At 39.1% G+C, this 22,314-nt stretch overlaps 1 protein-coding gene across 2 annotated transcripts in view; it reads right to left on the bottom strand.

The window, feature by feature from the left end:
* col21a1 (collagen, type XXI, alpha 1) overlaps window positions 1-20,906 on the bottom strand; it is a 23,671-nt gene extending 2,765 nt beyond the window's left edge. For both annotated transcript variants that reach the window (XM_005737141.1, XM_013911831.1), the window contains exons 1-23: window positions 20,761-20,906; window positions 16,551-16,678; window positions 15,869-16,423; window positions 15,530-15,695; window positions 15,210-15,438; window positions 13,962-14,132; window positions 12,629-12,706; window positions 11,433-11,507; window positions 10,233-10,295; window positions 9,758-9,811; window positions 9,621-9,674; window positions 9,477-9,530; window positions 5,667-5,720; window positions 5,528-5,581; window positions 5,399-5,452; window positions 4,975-5,028; window positions 3,196-3,240; window positions 3,049-3,102; window positions 2,924-2,977; window positions 1,857-1,910; window positions 1,231-1,302; window positions 855-890; window positions 185-229 (exon numbers count right to left, since the gene is read on the bottom strand). In XM_005737141.1, the coding sequence (XP_005737198.1) occupies window positions 185-229; window positions 855-890; window positions 1,231-1,302; window positions 1,857-1,910; window positions 2,924-2,977; window positions 3,049-3,102; window positions 3,196-3,240; window positions 4,975-5,028; window positions 5,399-5,452; window positions 5,528-5,581; window positions 5,667-5,720; window positions 9,477-9,530; window positions 9,621-9,674; window positions 9,758-9,811; window positions 10,233-10,295; window positions 11,433-11,507; window positions 12,629-12,706; window positions 13,962-14,132; window positions 15,210-15,438; window positions 15,530-15,695; window positions 15,869-16,423; window positions 16,551-16,647 (2,172 nt within the window). In that variant the 5' untranslated portion in view covers window positions 16,648-16,678; window positions 20,761-20,906. The remainder of the gene's footprint in view (window positions 1-184; window positions 230-854; window positions 891-1,230; window positions 1,303-1,856; window positions 1,911-2,923; window positions 2,978-3,048; window positions 3,103-3,195; window positions 3,241-4,974; window positions 5,029-5,398; window positions 5,453-5,527; window positions 5,582-5,666; window positions 5,721-9,476; window positions 9,531-9,620; window positions 9,675-9,757; window positions 9,812-10,232; window positions 10,296-11,432; window positions 11,508-12,628; window positions 12,707-13,961; window positions 14,133-15,209; window positions 15,439-15,529; window positions 15,696-15,868; window positions 16,424-16,550; window positions 16,679-20,760) is intronic.
* Window positions 20,907-22,314: the final 1,408 nt, after the last annotated feature.

Raw genomic sequence — 22,314 nt, 5'->3', positions numbered from 1 at the left:
GTAGGCATCAAACTCCAAAATATGAACAGATAATCTGATTTTTGGAGGTATTGAAGAAAAAATATTATCTACTAATTTTCTTGTCCAAATTTAGTTAAATCTCGCTAAACTATGCATTTGTACCAGAAACTGTTTTCTTACACGTGTAGTTATGATGCAACAAAGCCTTTCAAAATTAACTCACCACACCCCCTGGCCGCCCCTGCTCTCCTTTTTCACCTTTCATCCCCTGGCGTGGAAATCATTAGGTCAACATTAGATTATATAAAAAAAAACACATAAAATCAGGTTTCAGACTTCAGCCAATGCTGTATATGCAAAGTACTGTAGATGGTGCTGTCCATTAAAAAATCCACTTAAAACAGGAAGAATGACACATATTTATAGTAGTATTGAGTTTTAATGTAGTTCAGTGTAGCCATTTCATTCTCATTAGCATTGCTTAAATTAAAAAAAATATGTTGTTTACATCCCAGATCAGAGAAACCTCCTGTTCCAAAAAAGCAAGTAAAGCTGACGTGAAAGCTTCCAAATCCAGATACAAGATGTGATAATAATGATTTGTAAGTATATTAGTAGACTGAACTATTATGAATTCTATGTCCAAAAAAACCTTCCATCATCAGGAGAGGTTCATCCTTCCAGACAGCAGACACAAGCCTGGAATAGACTTTTGATTTGAGGTTCCACAGTTTCACTGTAATTGCTGTTTTTGGACAGAAGCAAATCTTAATCCAACACCCAAAGGTGATGTTGCGCTAATGTAAAACAAAGGTTGTGTTCTCAATTTTCTAACCATTATTTGATCTGTTTAACTTGTGCTGACTGCAATATAATTTTGTCTTGAATCTTACCATGTCACCCCTTTCACCTGGATTCCCCCTCTGTCCCTGTGAAAACAACAAAGGCACAGAGTTTCATTTTATAACATGCTTTTAAAGTTAGACACACTAAAGTCTGTGCATATCACAAAAAAAAAAAAACCTAACACCAGACTTTTTGTAGCGTTTTTGTACAAATTACAAATATTACCTACAAATCTGATTGTGATTTACGGCTAATTGATATGAGTGTTCAGTCATTTTTATAACTGCTATTTCTGCAGACCATGGACCTAAATTTCACAATCTAAACAGACTTAACCCTGACCTGGAATCAAGAGAATACTTTTAATTTCTGACTAGATGTTAAAATTCTGGTGATATCAACAAAAACAGATCATGGAAATACCTTGCTTCCCTTCATTCCTGGCATGCCTGGGTGCCCTGGTTGACCTGGACTTCCTGGTTGCCCTGCACTGCCCTTTAAAAGCATGCAGTTAAACCCAGTAGTTAAAAATGGAAGCAAACAAAAGAAATAACTGTTATTTAAGAAAGATGCTGTTCAGCCAGAACATCATAACCAGACCCTTCAGAACACTGGCATAGGACCTGTCAGGGTGTCCTGTAGGGTCTAGCTTAGGGTTGTAGAGCTTCTGGATTAATGAGTGGGGCCTCTGTGGGGTCATACGGTGGTATTCAATGGGTTTTTGCAGCTGAGGAGTTTCTATAGGAGTTTGTCATTTTCTTTTTGCAGTTCCTGATCAGTGTTTGTGGTGTGGCAGGGTGCATTGTCTGCCTTTGTGGTCTGTAACACCGTTTAGGTATGTAGTATGCATCAAAGTTTAAATGCCAAATGTTTCCCACTAGAACATTCCATTTTAAATAAAGGAAAATAATGTATTTTACCTGTCAGTGTGGTTTGTAGTTAATGTTGTGGCTAATCAGTGTGTACTGTGGTTTTGATTTATATACTGCATTAATTATCAGCTTCCAAAAGAACTTGCTCATCTGGTTCATATTTAAATGGTAACATACCGCAAGCCCCGGTGTGCCTTTTATGCCCGGACTTCCTCTTTCACCCATATTCCCCTTAATTAAGAGATAAAACACATTTTAGATTGCAGAAAGAATACAATGAGATAGCATCCAAACCGCATCCTATTATGTGGCTGATATTTTTGCTTTCTTATCATAATTCATTTTCAGTGATACATGCCATAGTTTGAGCATACTTTCATGAGGTTTTGGGATTGTGCAGTTTGAAGTTTAATTGTGTCTAGTCGGTGCTTTCTTTTCCAGCTGAACAAGCCTCTGTAATTGCAGTCTGAAGTTCAGCCATAAAATCAAAGTAGTGCCTGCATGTCCATAAACTACGTTTTCACTTGTGTGCCATTCACCAATACGCATTGGCTTGTTAAAAGCAGATCAGCTAATGAAAAATGATTAGGAGACAGCGTGTCCAGACCAGACAAGCCCAGACTGCTTACATTTCCACTAAAATTCCACTGACGAAAGCACTAGATCCTGATCATTGCTTAATTTAGCTCCACTGGAGAGGCCAGAAGATCGTTACTTGTTCTAAAGTGTATTATAGCAAAACAGGGACCAAACAAAACATGCAATGCTGCCGGCCAAGTACTTTTTCTTGTTTTTCCTCAAAGCTTAGAAAGCATCAAAGATTCAACATTATCCAAACTAATGTGATCATGTGCTGCAATTCATTTAGTATCGGCTGGACAATATATATACTGATGCATGACATCATGCCATACTGATCTGCTGTACTTGGAGGCAGCTGCACTGCATTGTAATTGGAGACAGTTTCAATCAAGCTTGAGCTTGCTGCTCACTAATGCAAGCATGGATTAATGTGGATTAATCTTAAGTTATTGATTTCTCTGTGTCGCACTTTTAACTAGTGCATTCACAGCCCGAGGGCTATGGAGGGGGATAAACTCACGTTAACCTCATAGTTTATCCTGTATTAAATGTCTGTTGGTAAGATCAAAGTCAGCCATTATTTCTACTAAGTTCATTCTTTTTTTCATCACAGCTGTTTGAAGAAGCTCAGACATGATGTTCTAACAGGTGTAAATCATTACCTTCAGTCCGATCGGTCCTTGCAAACCTGGTTCACCAGGTAATCCCATTTCACCCTGCAAAAGAGGGCAAAACTGTGTTGCTAACTCTTCAGATCAAACATAAACAAGAACAGCTATTAACTTACAGGTGGTCCAGTCGATCCTTTAAAGCCCCTGGGTCCAGGCTCACCAACTTCTCCCTTTAATGAGAATCTTATCAGTCAAATATAGTCATAATTAATAAAGCAAAACCATTGTTGAGTTTGCTTTGCACATACATTAGGAGCTCTTACCTTTTGTCCATCCAGGCCTGCATTTCCAGGCAATCCAGGCATACCCTAAGAGCAACGTGGTGTTCCAGTTAGTATATTTAATAATGAAAAGAAGACAATATGACTATCAGTGCTACAGATTTGCATTGTAAGGAACAGAAATGGCATTTTTTAAAATAAAATTTCAAAGTCATCGTTTGACTTTATGCCTTACCATTGTTGTGAAATGATCATTTCATTGTGTCAGTAGCAATTGTTGTTATTTTCTCTCCATAAAAAAACATTATCTAGTCCTTGTGGATGGAGAAATGCCTACCAAAATGTTATGCTTCCCAGATGTGGTTGGTTAGTTTACATGAGAAGCAGAGTAAAGTAGCTTGAGGCTTTTTTTGAGGTTAAATTCTTGTGAGTAACAATTTAGTAAATGTAATCACCCCCAAATCAAACTATTTCCTGCAATTTAAGTTTGTTCTTTAAACTAAACCACATAGATCCCTGGAAAAACCCCTATGTGCCTCAGCTGAACCTCAGTTAAATACACTGTATTTGCAGATAAATGCAATAATTTTTAAGTGAATGGTTTAATGCACTGAAAGTTTTTTAAGGTCAGCGTGCAGCAATTACTATACTTTTTTGTGTTTCAGTTATCTCCCATATGGAAAAGATATATATAAATCTTATAAAGTTTTTATCTGTCTTGTATGAAACTTGTATGAAAAGCATACAAGAGTGAAAACACATATAAGATCCCTTGAAAAATTATATAATGAAACCTGTATGTTTTGTATACTTACTAAAAAAATATATGAAAGTAATGAGAAAGTGGCCACTTTCATGAGTAAATCATGTAAGCCTTATATGATTTATATATGATTTACTCATGAAAGTGGCCACTTTCATGAGTAAATCATATATCATATGGGCTTTTCTTAAATAAATGCTTTCAGATGCTGCCTTACACTGAAGTTTCAGTGTGCATAGAGGACAGATGGGATAGGAAGGCAGTGAGAGAGTATATAGTGTTGCCGTGAACACATAGTCCTCTCCAACACGTGAAGAAATCCCCTTGTTGGGACCTACAAAGGAGAACTGCATCTTGTTTTAACTTGAGGAAGCTCAGTTCTAATCCTGCCTCCTTGGATACGTTGCTAGCGCTATTGTTCTGATGGGGGAAAATGGCTTACAGCCTTGTGGAGCAACTGAGTCATCTTTTGCAGACCCATCGCAAACGTTCGGACGAGGCTTATAATCATGATCAGGGGGGTGGCTGCCCAGTTGAAAGACTTTCTTCCTAAAACAGATTTTCCAGAGCGTCACAGCATTCCCCCGATGAGTTACTTTCACTGCATGAGTCTGTTTGTTACATAACAGGGTTATCCTGGGATGAACTACGGGGAAATACCCCTAATTTACTGCCTGTCAGGGGTAGTCTTCGTACTTACACTGTGTTAACACTGCAGTCTTCATACACCAAAAAACATTATACGTGCAAACCTGCATGATCCGTGAAATCGGCTCTTGCAGTGGCCTACTTTACTCTTCTCTTTGTATGTTTCTACTATTATCTCATGCTAGAACATTTGTAAAACATTATGTAATGTACCACAGTCACCGTGTTCTGCACTTCTGGTTCAAAATGCTTTGCTTAAAAGTTAAAATCTAAAAAACAATATGATATTCATGCAAGTCTTCAATGTCTAGGACTCCAATTAAAGTTGCAAGACAATAGCAGCAGCTTAAACAACCTGGAAAATACCAAACCTTTGATCAGCACTGTCTATGTGTGTGTTTATGACTTACAGGATGGCCTTCCCTTCCGTCAGTACCAGGAATACCACTGGCTCCAGCTTCTCCCTTAATACATTTGAAAAAAACTGACATTTAATTTAATCAAAATTTATAGTTAGATCCCTCAATTCCGATACCCACATGCCAGCTCAATCACAGTGCCCGACATTTTAGTCAATTTGAGTCAGTCAGTCGACATCTATTTAAAATGTGAACTTCATGCTCGATGTTTACAAAAGCTGGGAATTGGAAAAGGACAAGAGGGACACTTGGTTATGCATGATTTGATTTCCATGGTTGCCAAAAGTCAACAGCACAACATAGGGGAACAACTAAGTCTTTTAGGAGTGTGTGCACTCATCCACCTCGTGTCACTATTATTCCCCTAATCCCTGAATGAGCTTTGTAACATACTACACTGTCAGAGCAAACAGACCTTTTGACCAGGTCTTCCTGGAAATCCACCCTTTCCATCTCTCCCAGGTAGACCCTGAAATCACAGAAAATTTTATTATATACACAATTATGATGGGCTGTGAGTCGATTCTCAGTTTTTTATACATACAGGTTCTCCCAGAGGACCTTGTGGCCCAAGAGGTCCTATACTTCCTTTTTCTCCCTGACAGTAGACAATCAGCCAGTTAAAGCATGCATATTTCATGTTTAAACCTCTGAACTACTTTCAGGATTGTGTGGACACGTACCACATGTCCAGTTTTTCCTGGTAACCCTGCTGCTCCCGGGGTCCCTTGTGCACCCTAAGGAAAGATTTTCACCTTCAGACAGTCGTGTATCAACATCTGCTCCAGAGTATCAGAGTTGTTTGTGATATACATTGATGGAAAAGCAAACAACTTTTTGTTAATCTGAGGCCCATAATGTAGACAGAGAACTTCATAGTAAAGTCTGCTCTGTCACAAATATGCAGCAGCAGTGGTCTTTTCTGTTGCCTAGATAGACAGTGAACTTAACTATTTAGACTGAAACTTCAGGGAGTGGCATGTTGTATTGCATCATTGGATATTTTTAAATTTGCACTTGTTGACCCAAAACTAGACATTAGTAAAGTTTCTGTTATGCGTTGCCAAGTTAAGGGAACAATGCGTCACTGGATTATAACTTACTCAGAAGGAAAAAAGCCTGATTTTGGAACAAACGGGGAATTGCATCACTTGTTTTTCTGCATTCAAAACTATGCTAATGGCCTCAAGAAGGAACAAATTACTGTATAGTGCAATACCAAGATGACATTTGTTACTGGCTGACTCAGTGACTTTGGTGGGCGACATTTTTATTGAGATTCTGTTTGCAAAAATATGCTGAATGCAAAAAACACCGTTGGAAAAGTGTAGACGTTTCTCTCTTTCTGTCTCAGCCCCATTTGTTGTTCACTTAATAAACATGACCCAGTAGCATTCTCATACTCAACTGTCTCAAAAAACACATCAGAAATCTCCCTGGCTATAATACTGTAATCTTGTTTGCAATGGATATCAAATGAGCTATGGCAGAGGGATTAAAGAAGCATTTATGAAAGCTTGTTGTTGGTCTTCACGCTGCAGTGAATTTTGATAAATAGGGTTTTGTTTTACTTGTAAATGCTAAGATGTGCCAACCTATATGACAACACAGAGCTTAAAAGAAGGACATTCTTGGAGACTGCACTATAAGCTGACTGACCAGTGACTTGCAGAAAGCTTTTGCTATGGGGCTCATGCTAACAGGTGTGTTTACTTTCGAAGCAGGGGTGCGGTTTTCATTGATTTCTGCTGAAATGAATGCCACCATTGTAGTTACAGTGTTAATAAACTACAGAGATCAATATCACAGGCTGGATGCCCACATAATTAGCAACAAATTGTTCATTGAAGGGTGATGAATGACTGCGGCCATGAACAACTACCACAGACTGCAAATACACAAACATAACCTTGAATTCTGTTCTCCTGGCTTAATTTGGCAGACATCTCATGTTTCTGTTCTCTACATCCTATGCCAGGAAAAAAAGATTGCACCCTTGGTGGTCTTACTATATGGGAATAGTTTGAAAAGGCAGATTGAAACATGTTTGTATCCAAAGAAAACAGTTTATTCTGCAAAGGGAGGAACCTAAAGAAAAGCTTTCGTAGGTCCTTGCTAGGAAAGGTTTTTCGGCTATTGTTCTGCATTGGAAACAGAACAATAGCCGAGAGGAAACGCCTTTTGACCCAGACATGAAGGGAAATTTGGTTTGATAGTTTCATTTAGACTATTTAAAGCTGATTGCCAAATAGTTATAATTTATGATATAATTATTCTTTCTCCCACAGCTAGGAGGATTTCATGCATGTAGTCCAATAATGCTCTTTTCACTGTTTTGGCCTCACAATGTGTGTGGAATGTCCTTCAGTGAAGTCCGGGCAGAAAAGCCTCTGTCCATCTTCTGACGGAGACTAAAAAACAGACTACCTCTGCTACCTCTTACTCAACAAGAGCAATCCAAGACTGCATGCCTCTGCCAAGGTTGAAAAATTCCCTCCACACCGTCCATGAATTAAATCCCTGGATCCAGAAAGATATCTGGATCTGGACTAGTTTGTGATACTGAGACAATGTCTCTCTGCATTTCTCGTAATGGTAAAGAATTCTTCCAAAAGTTCCTGGATCTAGACTCATATTTAGATTGACTCCAAACCCCTTATTACTTATAATCTGGGCAGACCCTATTTCTGGTAAAATCTTCATGCATATCTTTAAGAGTCCTGCAAGCAACCTAACAAACCAAACCAAACCAATTACGTAACACAAAATTCTTTTAGAGCTCTGTTTATAAAAGAGGTACTCCCACATTTGGACGATATTTAGCTTTTGCTCCACTTAGGTTAAAATTCACTTCTTGTAAGTCACTGTCTGCCAGAAGAATGTAACACAAGTAGAGGTCCAATTATGGAATTTCAAAAGAGCGCTGGAAATGGGATAAAATAAATAAATAAATAAATTCACCTGGTCCTTAATAGTGTAGTGTCTGCTTATCGAGAAGACCGTCCAGCAGCTTGTAAAAACCTAATGTGATACATCCTGGACACATGTGTCCGGGACAGATGGCACAGGAGGATTTACTCCAGGCGCAGAAAAGTGTCAGCAGTCAGCTGAGAGAAGTTTTTAGACCAATACTAAGTGCTTGAATTGTTCTCCCCTTCAGCCAAATAGCAGGGGGCCCCTGTGGTCCCACTGATGACTGATGATATGACAGAAATGATGCAGTTTGCAGCAGCTGCATTAACTTAGTGAACTTTAAAGCAATGCTAAACACAAAATGCTGTTCAGATGAACATAAAAGGGACTCTGCTGTGTCTGTTGTTGCTGTTTCGGTTATCGAATAAAGAAAAAAATGCTGGATCACTTAGGCTTCGCTTGCTTTTAATTCATTTTTAATGGTCATTTCTACGAAAAAATGTCCTTCCAAGGAAGATTTTCAGACTTTCTTGTTGCTGGATAAAATTTAAATTTTCTCAATTTTTTCATTTGGACCTGTTGTGGTGGCTGGCACATTTCAGCGTACATATGATGTATCCTATCATATAACAACATGCATAATTTTCTATTTGTGTGACTAAACAGTGGAAGCTGTTTTTTAGCTGATGCACCACTTATTGTGGGTAAGTCTTGATTCCATAACTTGGTTTTGTTGTCATCTAAGGCTTAGAGATTCCATCCATCCATTTCTGAAAATCACTTGTCCAAATAAGGGTCATAGGTCAGAAAGTGCTTTTCCCAGCGGTCATGGGATGAGAGGCAGAGTAAACCCTGGGCAGGTTGCTAGTCACTTGTATTTTTTCCAGAATTATGAGGTTTATTCCTAACTGAGATCCATGTGACACATATAGTCCTCTGTCAAGGCATGATCAGTTTTGTTAATTTGGTTTCTCAGATCACGTGGTCTATCTACAACTAAATATTAACCGCACTTCTTGTAATCCAGTCCTAGGACCTCTACCTTAAATATTGTAGTTATAGACTAAAAAGCAAGGAGAAGATGCAACTCGGGCTGAACAAGACACCAAGAGGAAAGAAGATGCACCCCCGGTTCTCTTTTTTAACGTTCCTAGGAAATGGCAGTACAAAAGTCAGGAAATATGAACACATTTAAAAGGTCTCCGATGACCCTCCTGCTCTCTCTGCTCTCTTGTTCCACACTATAGATGCTGTACTTTTTACTCTCCCAATGGATCTGCTTTATCTTCAAAACATATGGCTTCTGGAGTGATTGATGCAACAATGTTCAAAGTTGATGTGTCTAGCAGGGATTTCCTCTCAATCCTACATTTGATCTCATAAAAAAAAAGATTTAGCTTGAAAATTCAATGTGTTTTTCTACTTTTAACTATCGTTTCTTGTTCTTTTTTTCCCTTCCAGCTATAGCAGAGTTTCCATGCTTGAGCTGATTTCTACAGAAATATAAGGAACTGGATCTAGATACTATATTAATGAATAGAAATGAGGCAACAGCTGAAAATAATAAATAACATCAGCACCTTCTCGCCTGGTTGTCCAGGTGGCCCCGGTAACCCAGGAATACCCCTCTCACCCTGAAAGAATAAACTTGTGTTTAAAAAAAATGTCTATCAGTCGCCACAAAATCATGCGTGACACCACAAAGTGTTATTTGACCTTCCTACCGAAACACCGGGCCTCCCTTGCTCTCCTTTGTACCCATCTGGTCCACGTGACCCCTTAAAACAAGGAAAATGAAAGCTGCTTTAAATTTTCAACACTATCTTATCACTGACTTTTCATCCACTGGTTATTGATTTACCTTAATTCCCGGCGAACCTGGGAAACCTGGAATTCCTCTAAGCCCAGGGATACCCTTGAAATAAAATAAAAAAAGACAAGAGATGCACACGTTTGTTTAAACATCTGAATCCCCTCCACTGTGTGCATGCTCTCTGGGTGATTCTAGGCTGCGGGCAGATGCTTTTTCTGAGTTTTTGATCATGCTGTAGAACATGTGGTTTACTTTTGGATAGTTTTCATCACACAAAATCACCACCATGTTGCCAGTGCTGCTATAAGCAAAGATGTTTCTTATTTAACCACTGGAAAATTAAGAAAGTAAGCACATTTACCAGTGTGTTTTAACATTCTGAAGCAGTCCTGACCACATATAATGAATAAGAAGAAAACCGTTATGATCTACTGGACACAGATACTCAACTGGCTTTCTCAAAAGCTGCTGTGGATGCTGCTGTTGGTGATTATGTTTGTATATTGAACTATGTAGTACTCACAGGCTTACCATCAGCACCAGGAGGACCAGGCTGACCAGGAATACCAATGCTTCCTTGCTCTCCCTAAAGAAAGTGGAATGACGTTATTCAACCATGTGTGATTAAAACTGTATCATGCAGTCTCAAAGCAGTAAAGTAATCCATTTAACACACCTCCGGTAACAGTAAACTTTCTCACAGTGTTGATTTAATTTATCTATAAAGAATGCTTAGCAAGCTTGTTTATCTAATGTAAGATGCACCATGTGGGGTCTTAAAGAACATCTGCACGCCAGCAATGTTCCCAGCATTTTGGATCTATTAGTAAATGTAATAAAAGCATACCGGTGACCTTATAAACACAAACATTAACAAAGAGAGTCTTTTGCCAAGCTTATATCTCTCTGAGGTCCTTGTATAACGGCTTTTATGACCGGGGCTTTTTGATACCCTGTGATCAATAATGGCAAACATGTAGGTTTTATTTCTCACTTTGGTAATTTTCCATTGCACCCAGTATTTATCTTTGACAGCAGTCTGGTTTGGTTTAAGAAAAAAAAGTACAATACTCCGAACATGTCCTTACAAGACAAACTTTTTCACACCATAGCAAGCCTCACTGGAGAAAAAAAGACCACTTGGTGCATCCATAAATTTTAATACTGTTAGGTTTCAGCAGGTAACTGTGTGCTTAAGAGATTAAAGTGCTAAAACTTCCCACTCAGCACCGTTTCTGACACAATCTGTTTTCACAAGCTAGTAGGATCTGATCTGTTGGTGAAGTGCAACGTGTGCTCGTCATTTACAGGATGTCTGCACACAGTTCACTAAGGCTGAGCTATAAGAGAGGGAAGGTTTGAGTTCTGCCCTAATACAGTTTGTCATTCCTGAGTTTACACATAAATTCATACTGTTAAAGATAAAGTTGCTTTTGTGATAATTAATCTCTTCAGTCCACTACAGCTTAAAGCAAATATTTAATGAGCTGTCTGGACACTGAGGAGCTGGACAAGGCAACAATGTATGCCAAAGCAGGAACAAAGTCAATGTGTCTGCAGTGTTGGCACACAGGCAAAGAAAGATCTTGTGACTAGATTCAGCTCTTTTTTAATATGAACAGGGCAATAGGGTGTCTGAGCGATCTCATGGTTAGATACTGTGTGCAAAGCAAAACGACAAAAGGCAAAGACTGTGAGGAAAGAGACAGAAAAAAAACCTGACCTTCATTCCTGGTTGTCCGGGAGGTCCAGGAGGACAAACACAAGGTTCTGGAGTCGGTTCAACGCGATCAGAGCACTGTAATAACCAAGCATAACAAGAAATCACAGCCACACACTAAACATAATCTGCAAAGCTCTGATATTAAGGTTTAGTCTTTGGGTTATTTGTTTTTTCTCATTAAAACTGAAAATATGCATCACAATTTCTTGAAACCACTTTAAAGCTGCAAAACATGAGAGAGGGATATAATATTCAAAGGATGCAAAACAGAGAAAAACAACACATTCTCAAAAATCAGAAGGTGAACGACAAGTACAGGCTTTAAAAATTCAGTTCAATTCAGTTTTATTTCTATAGCACCAAATTACAAACAAGTACTTCAAGGCGCTCTACATCGTAAGTGAAAAACCCTACAATCCCCTGTGGTCGAGCAAATGAATAAATAACATCCTTACATATGAATTGTTCTTGTCATTTTTAATTAAATTTTTTAGGAATTCTAAGAATAGTAAAATAGAGTTGATAACATGATATAAACAGCTTCACTATGTTTAGCTCTAGCCTACTTGCATATGTACACTGGATATGTAGGTGTCGGAGAGCCTCCATTCAAAAGAAAATTGATGACCAATCCTGGAGATTCCAAACAAACCACTGAAAAGCACACACAGAGAGAGGAGAGAAGTAGCGATACTTGGAAAGCATTTGTAATTTTAGGCTTCTCATCTTGTCTCTTTTGATATTTTTATCCAACAGCTTCACATGAAAAACAGTTATTTGGCACTGGCTTTTGCGGTTGTAGCAAATCCCAAGCCAACAACGGGCCACTGCTTTGCAAACACAGTTAGAGCCAGCAGGCAATAAAAAATATAGTGCAACATCTCTGAAGCTGAGCCACGGGTCCTCCTCCAGCAAATTATTCTCCGCATGAACAGATGTGTCTTAAAATTAATATGCTGAGCTTACACCTTCGCTTGTAACGCTGCAATGGACTACTGATGAAATAACAGGAAAGAAAGCATCACTGTACAGTCTGAGGTGTGGAGTTAACTGAGGATGAAATCTTTGGCTGCGCCATCACGGGGCGCATTGCAGAGCAGAAGCAGATGTAATTAGGAGAGGTGAAAAGTAGGTGAAAGTACGTTATCTTTTGGATGGAAAAACAGGTGTTGGGCCAAGCAGACTCATATACTTACAACTCCAGGTATTTCACAAGCAGTCTCCCGATTGTTCTGCTCAGGGTCACAGTAAATGCGAAGTTTCTGAATTTCAAACTGGGAAAAAAAATTTAAGGAAGAGGTTGTTGTTAGAAACAAAACTTCCGATATTGGGGACAAACAGATTGTAATATGTGGCCAATTACGCGATACTTATTTTAGTTTTATCGGTGCTTTGCCACTAATGAATTGTAACAGCTATTGTATAACTGCTGAAGAAAAATAAGTGCCCTGATTGGCTGCTGAGCTGCTACATGTTGCCAGACCTCCCTCAGTGTGCACAAATGCTCTGCAGTGTTGTTACGCTATTCTTCCATTATTTGGTTATTTGGTTTGTTGTGCTGGTAGTGAAACATCTCCAGGAGGTCCCAGGGACTGCGTCACTTCAGTTACCATGTGAGCATAATAATAATAATTTACATAAAATAAAATAAAAAACCCAGATCAACACATAGCTTTGATAATGGCACTGACTTTAAACCTAAATAGGTTTGAATATAATAATATAATTTCTAGTTGGATGACTATTTTTACTTATATTGTTAGTGTAAATTGGCTGGTTTTATCTTTCTGTGTTTATAAAGGCTCAATAACAAAAATGTGTTTTCAATTACAAGTGTGTTTATTCAGAAATAATACCATGACTGACATTGTTAAATAGCTCAGAAATTCATGGTCCTTATGACAATGGATAAGCACATAGAAAAACATTCACTGTGTTTAATATTGTGGTTCATGTGAATATATTCCCAGGAATGTTGAATGAATAAAAGTTGGTATTCTTTCAAAACAAAGGATTTTCTCATGCTTCCCAGTTCTTCACGTGTCTTGTTTTAGTTCTGGTGAATCTTATTGCATTAACTAACACTGCGGCACAACGGTGACATGAGAAACCTGCACATCTATATCATGCATATGGGCCTCGGGCTCCTTTATGTAACTGTTTGTGTTCCATCAAACTGAAAATAAGAATGAAAACATCTAGAGTGCAGAGCACATCTATTCTTCTTTTCAGTGTGATTATTGTTGGCTCACTGAGAACTGACCTCCATATATCTATCTATGGAGCAAATTACAACACAGCACTACTAATACAACATTTTTAGTGCAAATGGTGCCAACTGAGACAAATAAAACAACGATTCATAAGACCATGTGAACAAAAGGGTTCATTTTTGCCAAGGATTTATCACCCACGGAGTTAAACATGTCTCCTAGGAGGTAGCAGTAAACTGCATGGTATTGTGTGATCTAGTTAAAAACATATATTTGTTTGCTTAGCTACTCATTAAACAAATGCTCATAGACTTACTGGCACTGTTGTTTCCTTTCTGACATATTTTCCTACTTGGGTTTTTCCATTGATGAAAATGCCAACAGGGGGCTCCAGTGATAAGGTTTCAATTTCCAAGTCATCAACATAAAGAGTGACATCCTCTTCGGTGACCAGCAGACGTAGCTGGTGCCATTTCTCATCAAACAGCTTCATTTATCATAGAAAAAAAACAAGAATAGCCAAAACACATTAAAACAACCTAGTGTGATGATAAACACATGAAAAGGGAACCTATTATGCTCACTGCCAGATCTGTGTTGTTTTTTCTTTTTCTTGGACTCTACAAGATTAGCTCTGTATGATTCACAGTTTGGGCCTTTAAACAGCCCCTCACTGTCTGAAAACAGTCTTTTTCTCATTGGCTGCCCCTCACAAACTGAAGGTTTGAACAACAAGTGAGTGAGTATATGGCAAACTATAAAGAAGAGCATAATAGGTAAACTTAAAATAAAACTTTGTGTACATTGCTTTGCAACAGTTTCATCTTCTTCAAAGCTATACAAAGCTGGCATCAGGATTAGATTTTGACCCTCACACACTTTAATAAGGATTGTTTGGCAGTCATAGCTACCATACAATCTCACAATACTCATTTAGGACATTTTTCCACTTCAGTTTTAAGGATGTGCACAGTTTTATAAACAAACAACAGCAAAGTGCTGCCAGGCAGTTTTGAGATGTGACCTAAAAGTGAGAACCAAGATCATCATTTTGATCAGGTGTTTCAGCGAGAAAGAAGATTTCATGTATGTATTGCACTTATGACTTAACTCCAGTGGGGATCATGTTTTGTCGTTCTGTCTGAAAAAGAAATTGCATTTATTGTATATTCTAACCTGTTTGTTTTGTTGTGTTGTACAAAAACATGAAGAGAAGATAAATGACCCGGTACAGCTTAAAAGCATCAGTAAAAACTAGAAAACTATTTCAGGTACAAGAGACAGATTGAACCAGAATGGTCCAAATGAAACCCTTAGAAGCTGAGATAGCCCAACTTTTAGCCACTTGTATGGCTTCTAAATGGGCTTTACCTCTTTTCCCATAATGCAAATCTGTTTTGAATTAGCCTGTCTTCCTCTTAAACATCCTCATGTTCTCTGAAATAGCTGGAGCTGTCTTGAAAGGCAAAGAGAACTTAAACTGATGACACCACAACAGTTATTTTGACTTAATAAAGCTCTTACAAAACAACAGAGGATACAGCCTTTACACAGTGTTACCTACCTTTGCTGTCTGTTGTGAAAAAGTAACAGTCTGAATCCCATTTGGTGCCTTGCTGGTTGTTGTGAACATGACGGTGTGGTCAAAACCGTTTAAAGTTACCGCCATCTGAGGTTTACCATCTCGTGTCTGTACTCTCCACAGGTCCCACTCCTCTTCTGCAAGTGATCCTTTGTACCTCAATGTGGCCACGAAAACATATGAAGGAGGCAGGCCATCAGGAAAAAGGTTCCTGAAAAATAGAATAAATAGAAGATGGTCAGCGTGTCATACTTTGTCATGCATAAAGATGATAAAGAAAAGAGAAAAGCATCCATAATTACCGTGTAGCTTCACTCAAGTCAACACGAGACGTCACCTGATAGGCCTTAGAGCCATAAAACGTCCCTTGAGTGTTCTTTGCTTTTTTTGCCAGATTTAAATGTAACAGGATATCAAAGCCCTTCTCGTCACGGGAATCTATAGGAATTCTGGCGGGACAAACAGTCTCTGTAACAGAGAAACGCAATAAAAAGGACAGAACAAGAGGCTGGATGACAAATGGAGTTCTTTATTATATTAAGAAAAAACACTATACTACTAGCACGAGAGTAACATTTGAACACATTTAACTTCATCATATTGGAGAAGAAAAACACAGACAACAATCAACAGCTGCTTACCTTCACATAGTTTCTGTCTTATGACCTGCCTGATCCTGGAAATAGCTTTGTAGTCCTCAACAGAGAAGACATAAGTTGAAAATGGCTTGTTTGCAATGTCCCTCAGCTCATCCTTTTCTGTCTCTGGACCAACACCAATTGCAAACAGGATTACTCCTTTTTTCCTCGCTGCCTCAGCAGCTTTCAGAACCTCATCTTGAGACTTCCCATCTGTGAGGACAACAGCAATTCTGGAAACGCTCGCTCGCTCAGAGAGGCCAAATAGTCTGTCTGTAGCAAACTCAATAGCTGCCCCGGTATTTGTGTTACCCCCCCTGTATTCAATGGACTCCATCGCCTTGATGAGGTCTCTGTTGGTGGAGTGCTTCCCCAGAGGTATTTCTAAATGGGGACTGTCGCTGTACTGGACGACTCCAACCTGGGTAAACCTCTGCCCGACATTGAAGCTCGTCGTTATGTTGACTAGCCATCGCTTCACTATTTCAAAATTGACATCTTCAACACTCCACGAGCCATCTAGAATAAAGACCAAATCACATGGTGCAGTCCTACAACCTGAAGTGGACAAGAAGTGCACAATTAGCAATGCAAAAAAACCCGTTTTAATAAATCATATTTAGTTGAACAGCTACTAGATATGCAATGCGTTACATGTGATAAATGAAGACAGAAGCATTCTTACTTCTTAGGTCTTCATCTTGAGCCGCACTAAAGAAATGGAGAAGCATGAAGCACAGGCATCTTAACACACAATGCATGGATGTTGATTTGTAACCCATTATGGAGCAGTAACTAGTTCCAAATTTGCACCTACAGGAAAAGGGAAAAATATGCTTTGTATAGCACAGAAAAACAAATGGACAATGCATGTATTTATGACATGGTCACTGTGTATTTCTTGCCTTGAAAAAAGTTAATGACTCAGGCTATTGTTTTCCCAGTTATTATTGTTATTATTAAATGCTTGGCTGACATTTATTTTGGCTCACCCCCAAACCACATGTAGGTGATTATACAGGGTGTGCAATACCTTAAGTTATGACAAGGATGTTGGCCACATAATAGGTTTTTCAAAATGATGATGAATGATTCAAGCTTTGTGTACACATGCAAATTAGAAGCAACTGTGCAGCATTTACGCTTTGAGGTCATGGCAATTCCGTGAATTAATGATTCATACTCTAGTTATGCATTTAATGTTTATCCCCTTGTGCTTTTTCTTTTTTAGAACTGTCTCCGCCACAGATATTACTAGAGATCAATGTCTCGTCAAGCTGTCTGGGTCCATTATCAGAAACTATACTGTAAACTTTGTTGTCAGGTTGAGGCCCAAGTTAAGCAGAGAACAGATGGGGTGATCGGCAGATATCGCACTGTGTTGCTAATGAACTGAAATAATAAAGTTGTAGGGGGAAAAAACAGAAAGACGATGACCTTAAAAAGATGCAAAGAGCTGAGATACTGCAGAGTCAGCTAATAATTCATCCTTGAAAGTGACATTTTCACATTAAAGTTGGGTACTTGATTTATTTCACGTTAAAAATAAATATTAGTTGGAGCAGCTTTAAATTCAAAGTAGAATGCTATTACTGGTATCTTAAAGTTACACTAACCCTAAGCCAAAAAGTTTTGGCATCAGCCACACATAAGGTAATGTAATTGTGACATAATGCAGGACAAGTTTTCACACTACGCTTTTCCTAGAGTGCTAAACCGCAAAAGGAAAAGCTCCAGGGTATCATGCTCTGTTGACAGCACTACTCAGTAGCCACCCAGAATACGACATGACTGACTCGCACTGCTGCCATCAGGTATAAACCCTGTTATACTGTATTTGCTAACATTCACTTCCTCGCTCCAATGCTGCCACAATTCCCGCGTGACTCCAGAAATTCCATATTTACTAATAAGCACCACTAATCTCCTCACATCTCCCTCGCATCCTTCCTTCATGTGGCGCACAATATTTTTCCGATCTCACCGCACAGCCTCCGCCGCCTCCGTACACCTAAGCATTTTCCCTTCGAGCCTCATCAACCACATCCTCACATGGCTCTGTCAGCTTCACCAAGTAAACAATTTATTGGACCTCTGACCACAACTGCTCTGAAAACCAGTGCTCAGTGTTTCCTGTGGGATTATCAGCTGTTTCCTCAAATCTGCTGCCATTTGCCAATCTCTGCCCACCCTTGGCCCAAATACAAGACGCCTGCCCAGAAAAGCTTCACTCCCACACTTTCCCTCCTCCTCTTCCTTCTTTCCCATCAGCACACGGAGAAATGTTAACCGGTGTCTGCCACATGCTGCTAAAGACGTACAGCAGTTATGTTGTCAGGTGGGTCATTCTTATGAGTAAGGTTATTGTACACTCTGGCAAAATGTTTAAAGTTTTGGCAGAAATGAACATAGAGAATGAAAGTTTGGGGAGATGCCTGCTAAAGTGTTTTGCACTTATGATTAATCACTTTTGTTTTTCTTCCATATTATTTTAAACTCTCTTCGGCTTATTCATCACTTTTCTGGCTCTGCTACATTAGCCTCACTTGTGCTGACAATTTATTAACTAATTGACAAACTCCATCGTGATCTCACTTCCCAGCCTCTACTTATCCACCTGCACAACAATGTCATTGAATGATACTGAAATAAAGCAGTTTCAAGGCAAGTGCACAAAGCAGAGTTTGTCTTTTAACAGTACTTAATACTAAAAAAATACGTGTCTGTATTTTTTTAGTATATTTTAGAGGTAAGCACTAATGCTGTTGCATTATATTGCAGTGCAGTGATCATTATGTTTGTTCTAATAGATATATGAACAACACCGTAAAACGAATGAAAGTTTTGTTTTTATATTTAGCATAATGAACTAGAGAGTGCAACATACAACTGTGTGTTGCTTCTCTGGCTCTTGTATTAAATCATCCGTTAAAGTGGTTCCCAACACGTGAAAGAAAGAAACTGCTGACATGCTGAAAGGAAGCGGTTACAAATGAGGACCAGATATGCCGCATGCAGTAAAAGACTCAGGCCTTGTGGAAGGAATTTGATGGGAAAAAACTGACCATATACCTTTTTGAAGCTTTTAATTGTGACATGTGAAGGTCAACGAACACACGGAGCAGGACATGACCCCTGGCCTCACGAGTATTTTTATTCCTGTGCGGGCAAAGAGCGGTCACACTCTTTAACATAACTAAGTTTTTCCACTGTGTAAAGTCAGCGTGGAAGTGACACCAGCTGAAGGAGGCGTTAAGCTGCCGTCGTTGTGCAAGCCGTTTTCCTCAGAATTTTTTTCCCCCGCTAGAGAGCTGGAGGAGGTTGCTGGAAAACCCCCTCACTGGCAGCGTCCAGCCAGGATGACTTTCCCCTCAACTGACTTTCCTCAAACCGAGTATTTCTACACCTCTGCTCGAGCCACATGGAAATGATTTGCGCCATCAGACAGTCAAATTCCAGCTGTGGACGGTGACCAGACACATGTAGTCATGATAAAGGGAGTCATCCTTCATCGAGGGATAAAAAAAACCAACGTTGCACGTGCCGTGCCATCATCCTTCATGCATAATGTAGCAGAGTTAACAGGTGCACTCGTGTTGCAGGTAATCATCCCACTGGCGCACTGATCTCTTGTGTTATTGGAGGCAGCACAGACGCTATTAATCTCCAGGTTTTGTTTTTGGTGGTCTCAACAGTGAAGCTGGTATGCAGAGGATTAAATAAAACTAAGTTAAAAGGTCTAAAATAGCTACCACAAGACACTCATTCTGTGCTGAATCTGTTGTTTGTTGCATTTTATTCCACTTTAATAGAATTTTTGTGAAGCTTAGTTTAGTAGCACTTTAGCTCCAGCTGGAAATGCTGTTCAGAAAGCTGCTGAACAAATGATATCTCACATTTCCCCAGATAACATTTCACTTGTTCAGGGTGGGCGACACACACTGAGTCATCACAGATACTAATGAGAGTATCAGACCTCATATTTTAAGCTTAATAATTACACCTTACTTGAAATGTGGCCATGATAGCACTTTTTATTACTAAGCTCGCAACGGGAGAAAATTAACACATTTTTCTATTTGTCTTGTTTCTGTAGTGTGCGCAATGCAACTGCAGACTTTAACTCCACGTGAATTGCTGAAGTTAAAATTATCTGCTGCAAATTTGGCTAAAGGAAGTTGTTCCATTCCAGAAACAACAACTGCTGTTCAGCATGTGCAGCACTTGCCAAGATCGAGGGGATTTATTGCTGCCAAATTCTTCAAGCAACAAGGGAAAGCCAAACCCTATCAGTTGTTCTGCGTGGAAATCTGTTCAACTAATCCAAACAGTTAAATAATGCGTTGTAAAACGTTAGCTCATAGAGGTCCTATAGCTTTTCAGCAAACATCTCCATTTTAAATGAGTTCATTCCTTATTTATGAAGATGATTGTGCTTGACATGCATGCAATTCTTACATATGTTTAAAAAAAAAAGTGCACGAGTACAATACATGCAGTGCAGTGATGCATTATCCAGAATGTTTGCAAAGATTTGAGAAATATGACAGAAAAAAACATTTTATGAGAGGAGAAATTCCATGAAAAAAAATCCTGAGATGAATCCCATTCATTCTTTTAGGATAGTTTCATAAACAAGGGACTGATAACTTATTTAATGTCTTCAATATGCAACTGCAACAAGTCTAGTACACCAAACTAAGCAGTCAAATCTGAGCAATGCTACCACATTATAACACACAGCAGACTGAAAATCATGTTAACATGTGAATGTCAGTGATCATGAACAAACACTTTGAAATTAGCAAACAGTTGTTTTGCTATGCACACAAAAAACCTATACAGCACAACAGCATCTTTAAGTCAGTAAAAACAGAAAGGAAGTCAAAAGTTACCAGTAAGCGTCCAAGCACTTGTCTGAATTCCCATTAATCCTCTCATTGAGAGCCAGTGATCAATACTGTTCACAGCCCCAGATTCACAGAAAGTGGATTTCGCGAGAAGTGCACATGTTTCACTGCTGAATGAAAGCCTGCCCTTTCTAGAAGCTCTCCTCTGTTTCTGTCCTTCTTCCTCTCAAACCGGCCCCCCTCACTCCGGACTTTTACTGGCCCGCAGCCACCCTCAATTACCATGGGTGGAAAGAGAAGCAGATAAGGAGAGCATGAAATAGTGAACCAGACAACCCATCTCCAACAGTCCAAAGGGAAAATAATAGTAATGAGCAGAACTTCTTTCCAAGTGTTGAGGGTTTGGATTGTTGCTTAAGGCATAACCAGAGAACATGGAGTTTTCTGCAGGACAAGCAGCATACAATTTTTGCTGCACTGAGTCACACATATTGTATTCTTCCATGGTACCCTCACCAGGATCAAGAGTGCTCAGCAATACTTTGCACTAGCCCTGTTTGAATTCCCCCTTACTCACTCCAATTCACCACTCAATGGGGCAGCAGATCATGTTATACAAGTCGGCAATGAACAAGGTGTGAAAAGCTACTGCAGTGCCTTTCTCTGCACAGACAGCTGGAAGTCATTAGAAATGCACAACTTAATCTGTTATCTGCAGAGCAGGCAGATTTCATTTTGATCCACACTAACATGTTTTATCATGTTTGTACTCAGGGGCAGCCTGCTCTGCATCAACTAACAACAGCAGCTAGAGGCTCTGTGAAGGCTCCAAAAAGCCTGACACACTGTACAGAACAACACAGTTTTTAAACTTTACCTTGAAGACAAATGCATACAGTAGTAAATCTGTGCAAGGCTGGAACTCAGAGAGCAAAATACATAATAGTGCATCACAACAGATTTATAGTGCAGCATAAAATTAACCTTTGCAACTGTAGATATAGCCAAAACAATGCAAGAAAAACTCAAAAATGTCTCATTTGCATTAAAACAACTGGAATACTAACATTTAATTTCATTATGTGAAATTTATTGAAGTTATTTAATACAAGTAGATGTACTCAAGCAGTTAAAGTAAGATTCCTATCATGTTAATTACCAGTAATAATGAGGATTTGTAATGCTAAATAAAACTAGATTTGATTTTTAAAAAGGCCAGCGTTCCACACTTCTATTTCTGATTATTCTTCATTTGTAATTACATCAAGAATTAAAAAGGAAACTGCACAATTCTTCTTATACTACTCTATACATTATCCCCCTCTCTATAGGGTAAACCAAACTGGTAGACAGCACAGTGATAAAATGTCTAAAAATAGAAATGTCATCTTACGCTAAGAGCAGCAGTGGTTCCTTGATGACGCCCTTAGTGACCCTGAGCCTCAGCACACTCTGGTGGATCACACAGGCATATACTAACTTGGTGCTGGGAACCTGGGAGTGGCCAGCCTTCTGGTGAGACCAGACTTTCCAATGCTGAGTAATCTCCTGTCTCTTTAGTTTGTAACCAACAGGAGATGATCATCAAAGAAACCACAG

This window comes from Pundamilia nyererei, unplaced genomic scaffold (assembly GCF_000239375.1).
Source record: "Pundamilia nyererei isolate P.nyererei 1_Seehausen unplaced genomic scaffold, PunNye1.0 scaffold00073, whole genome shotgun sequence".
NCBI lineage: Eukaryota > Metazoa > Chordata > Actinopteri > Cichliformes > Cichlidae > Pundamilia > Pundamilia nyererei.
This window is presented reverse-complemented; position numbering and strand designations above follow the sequence as displayed.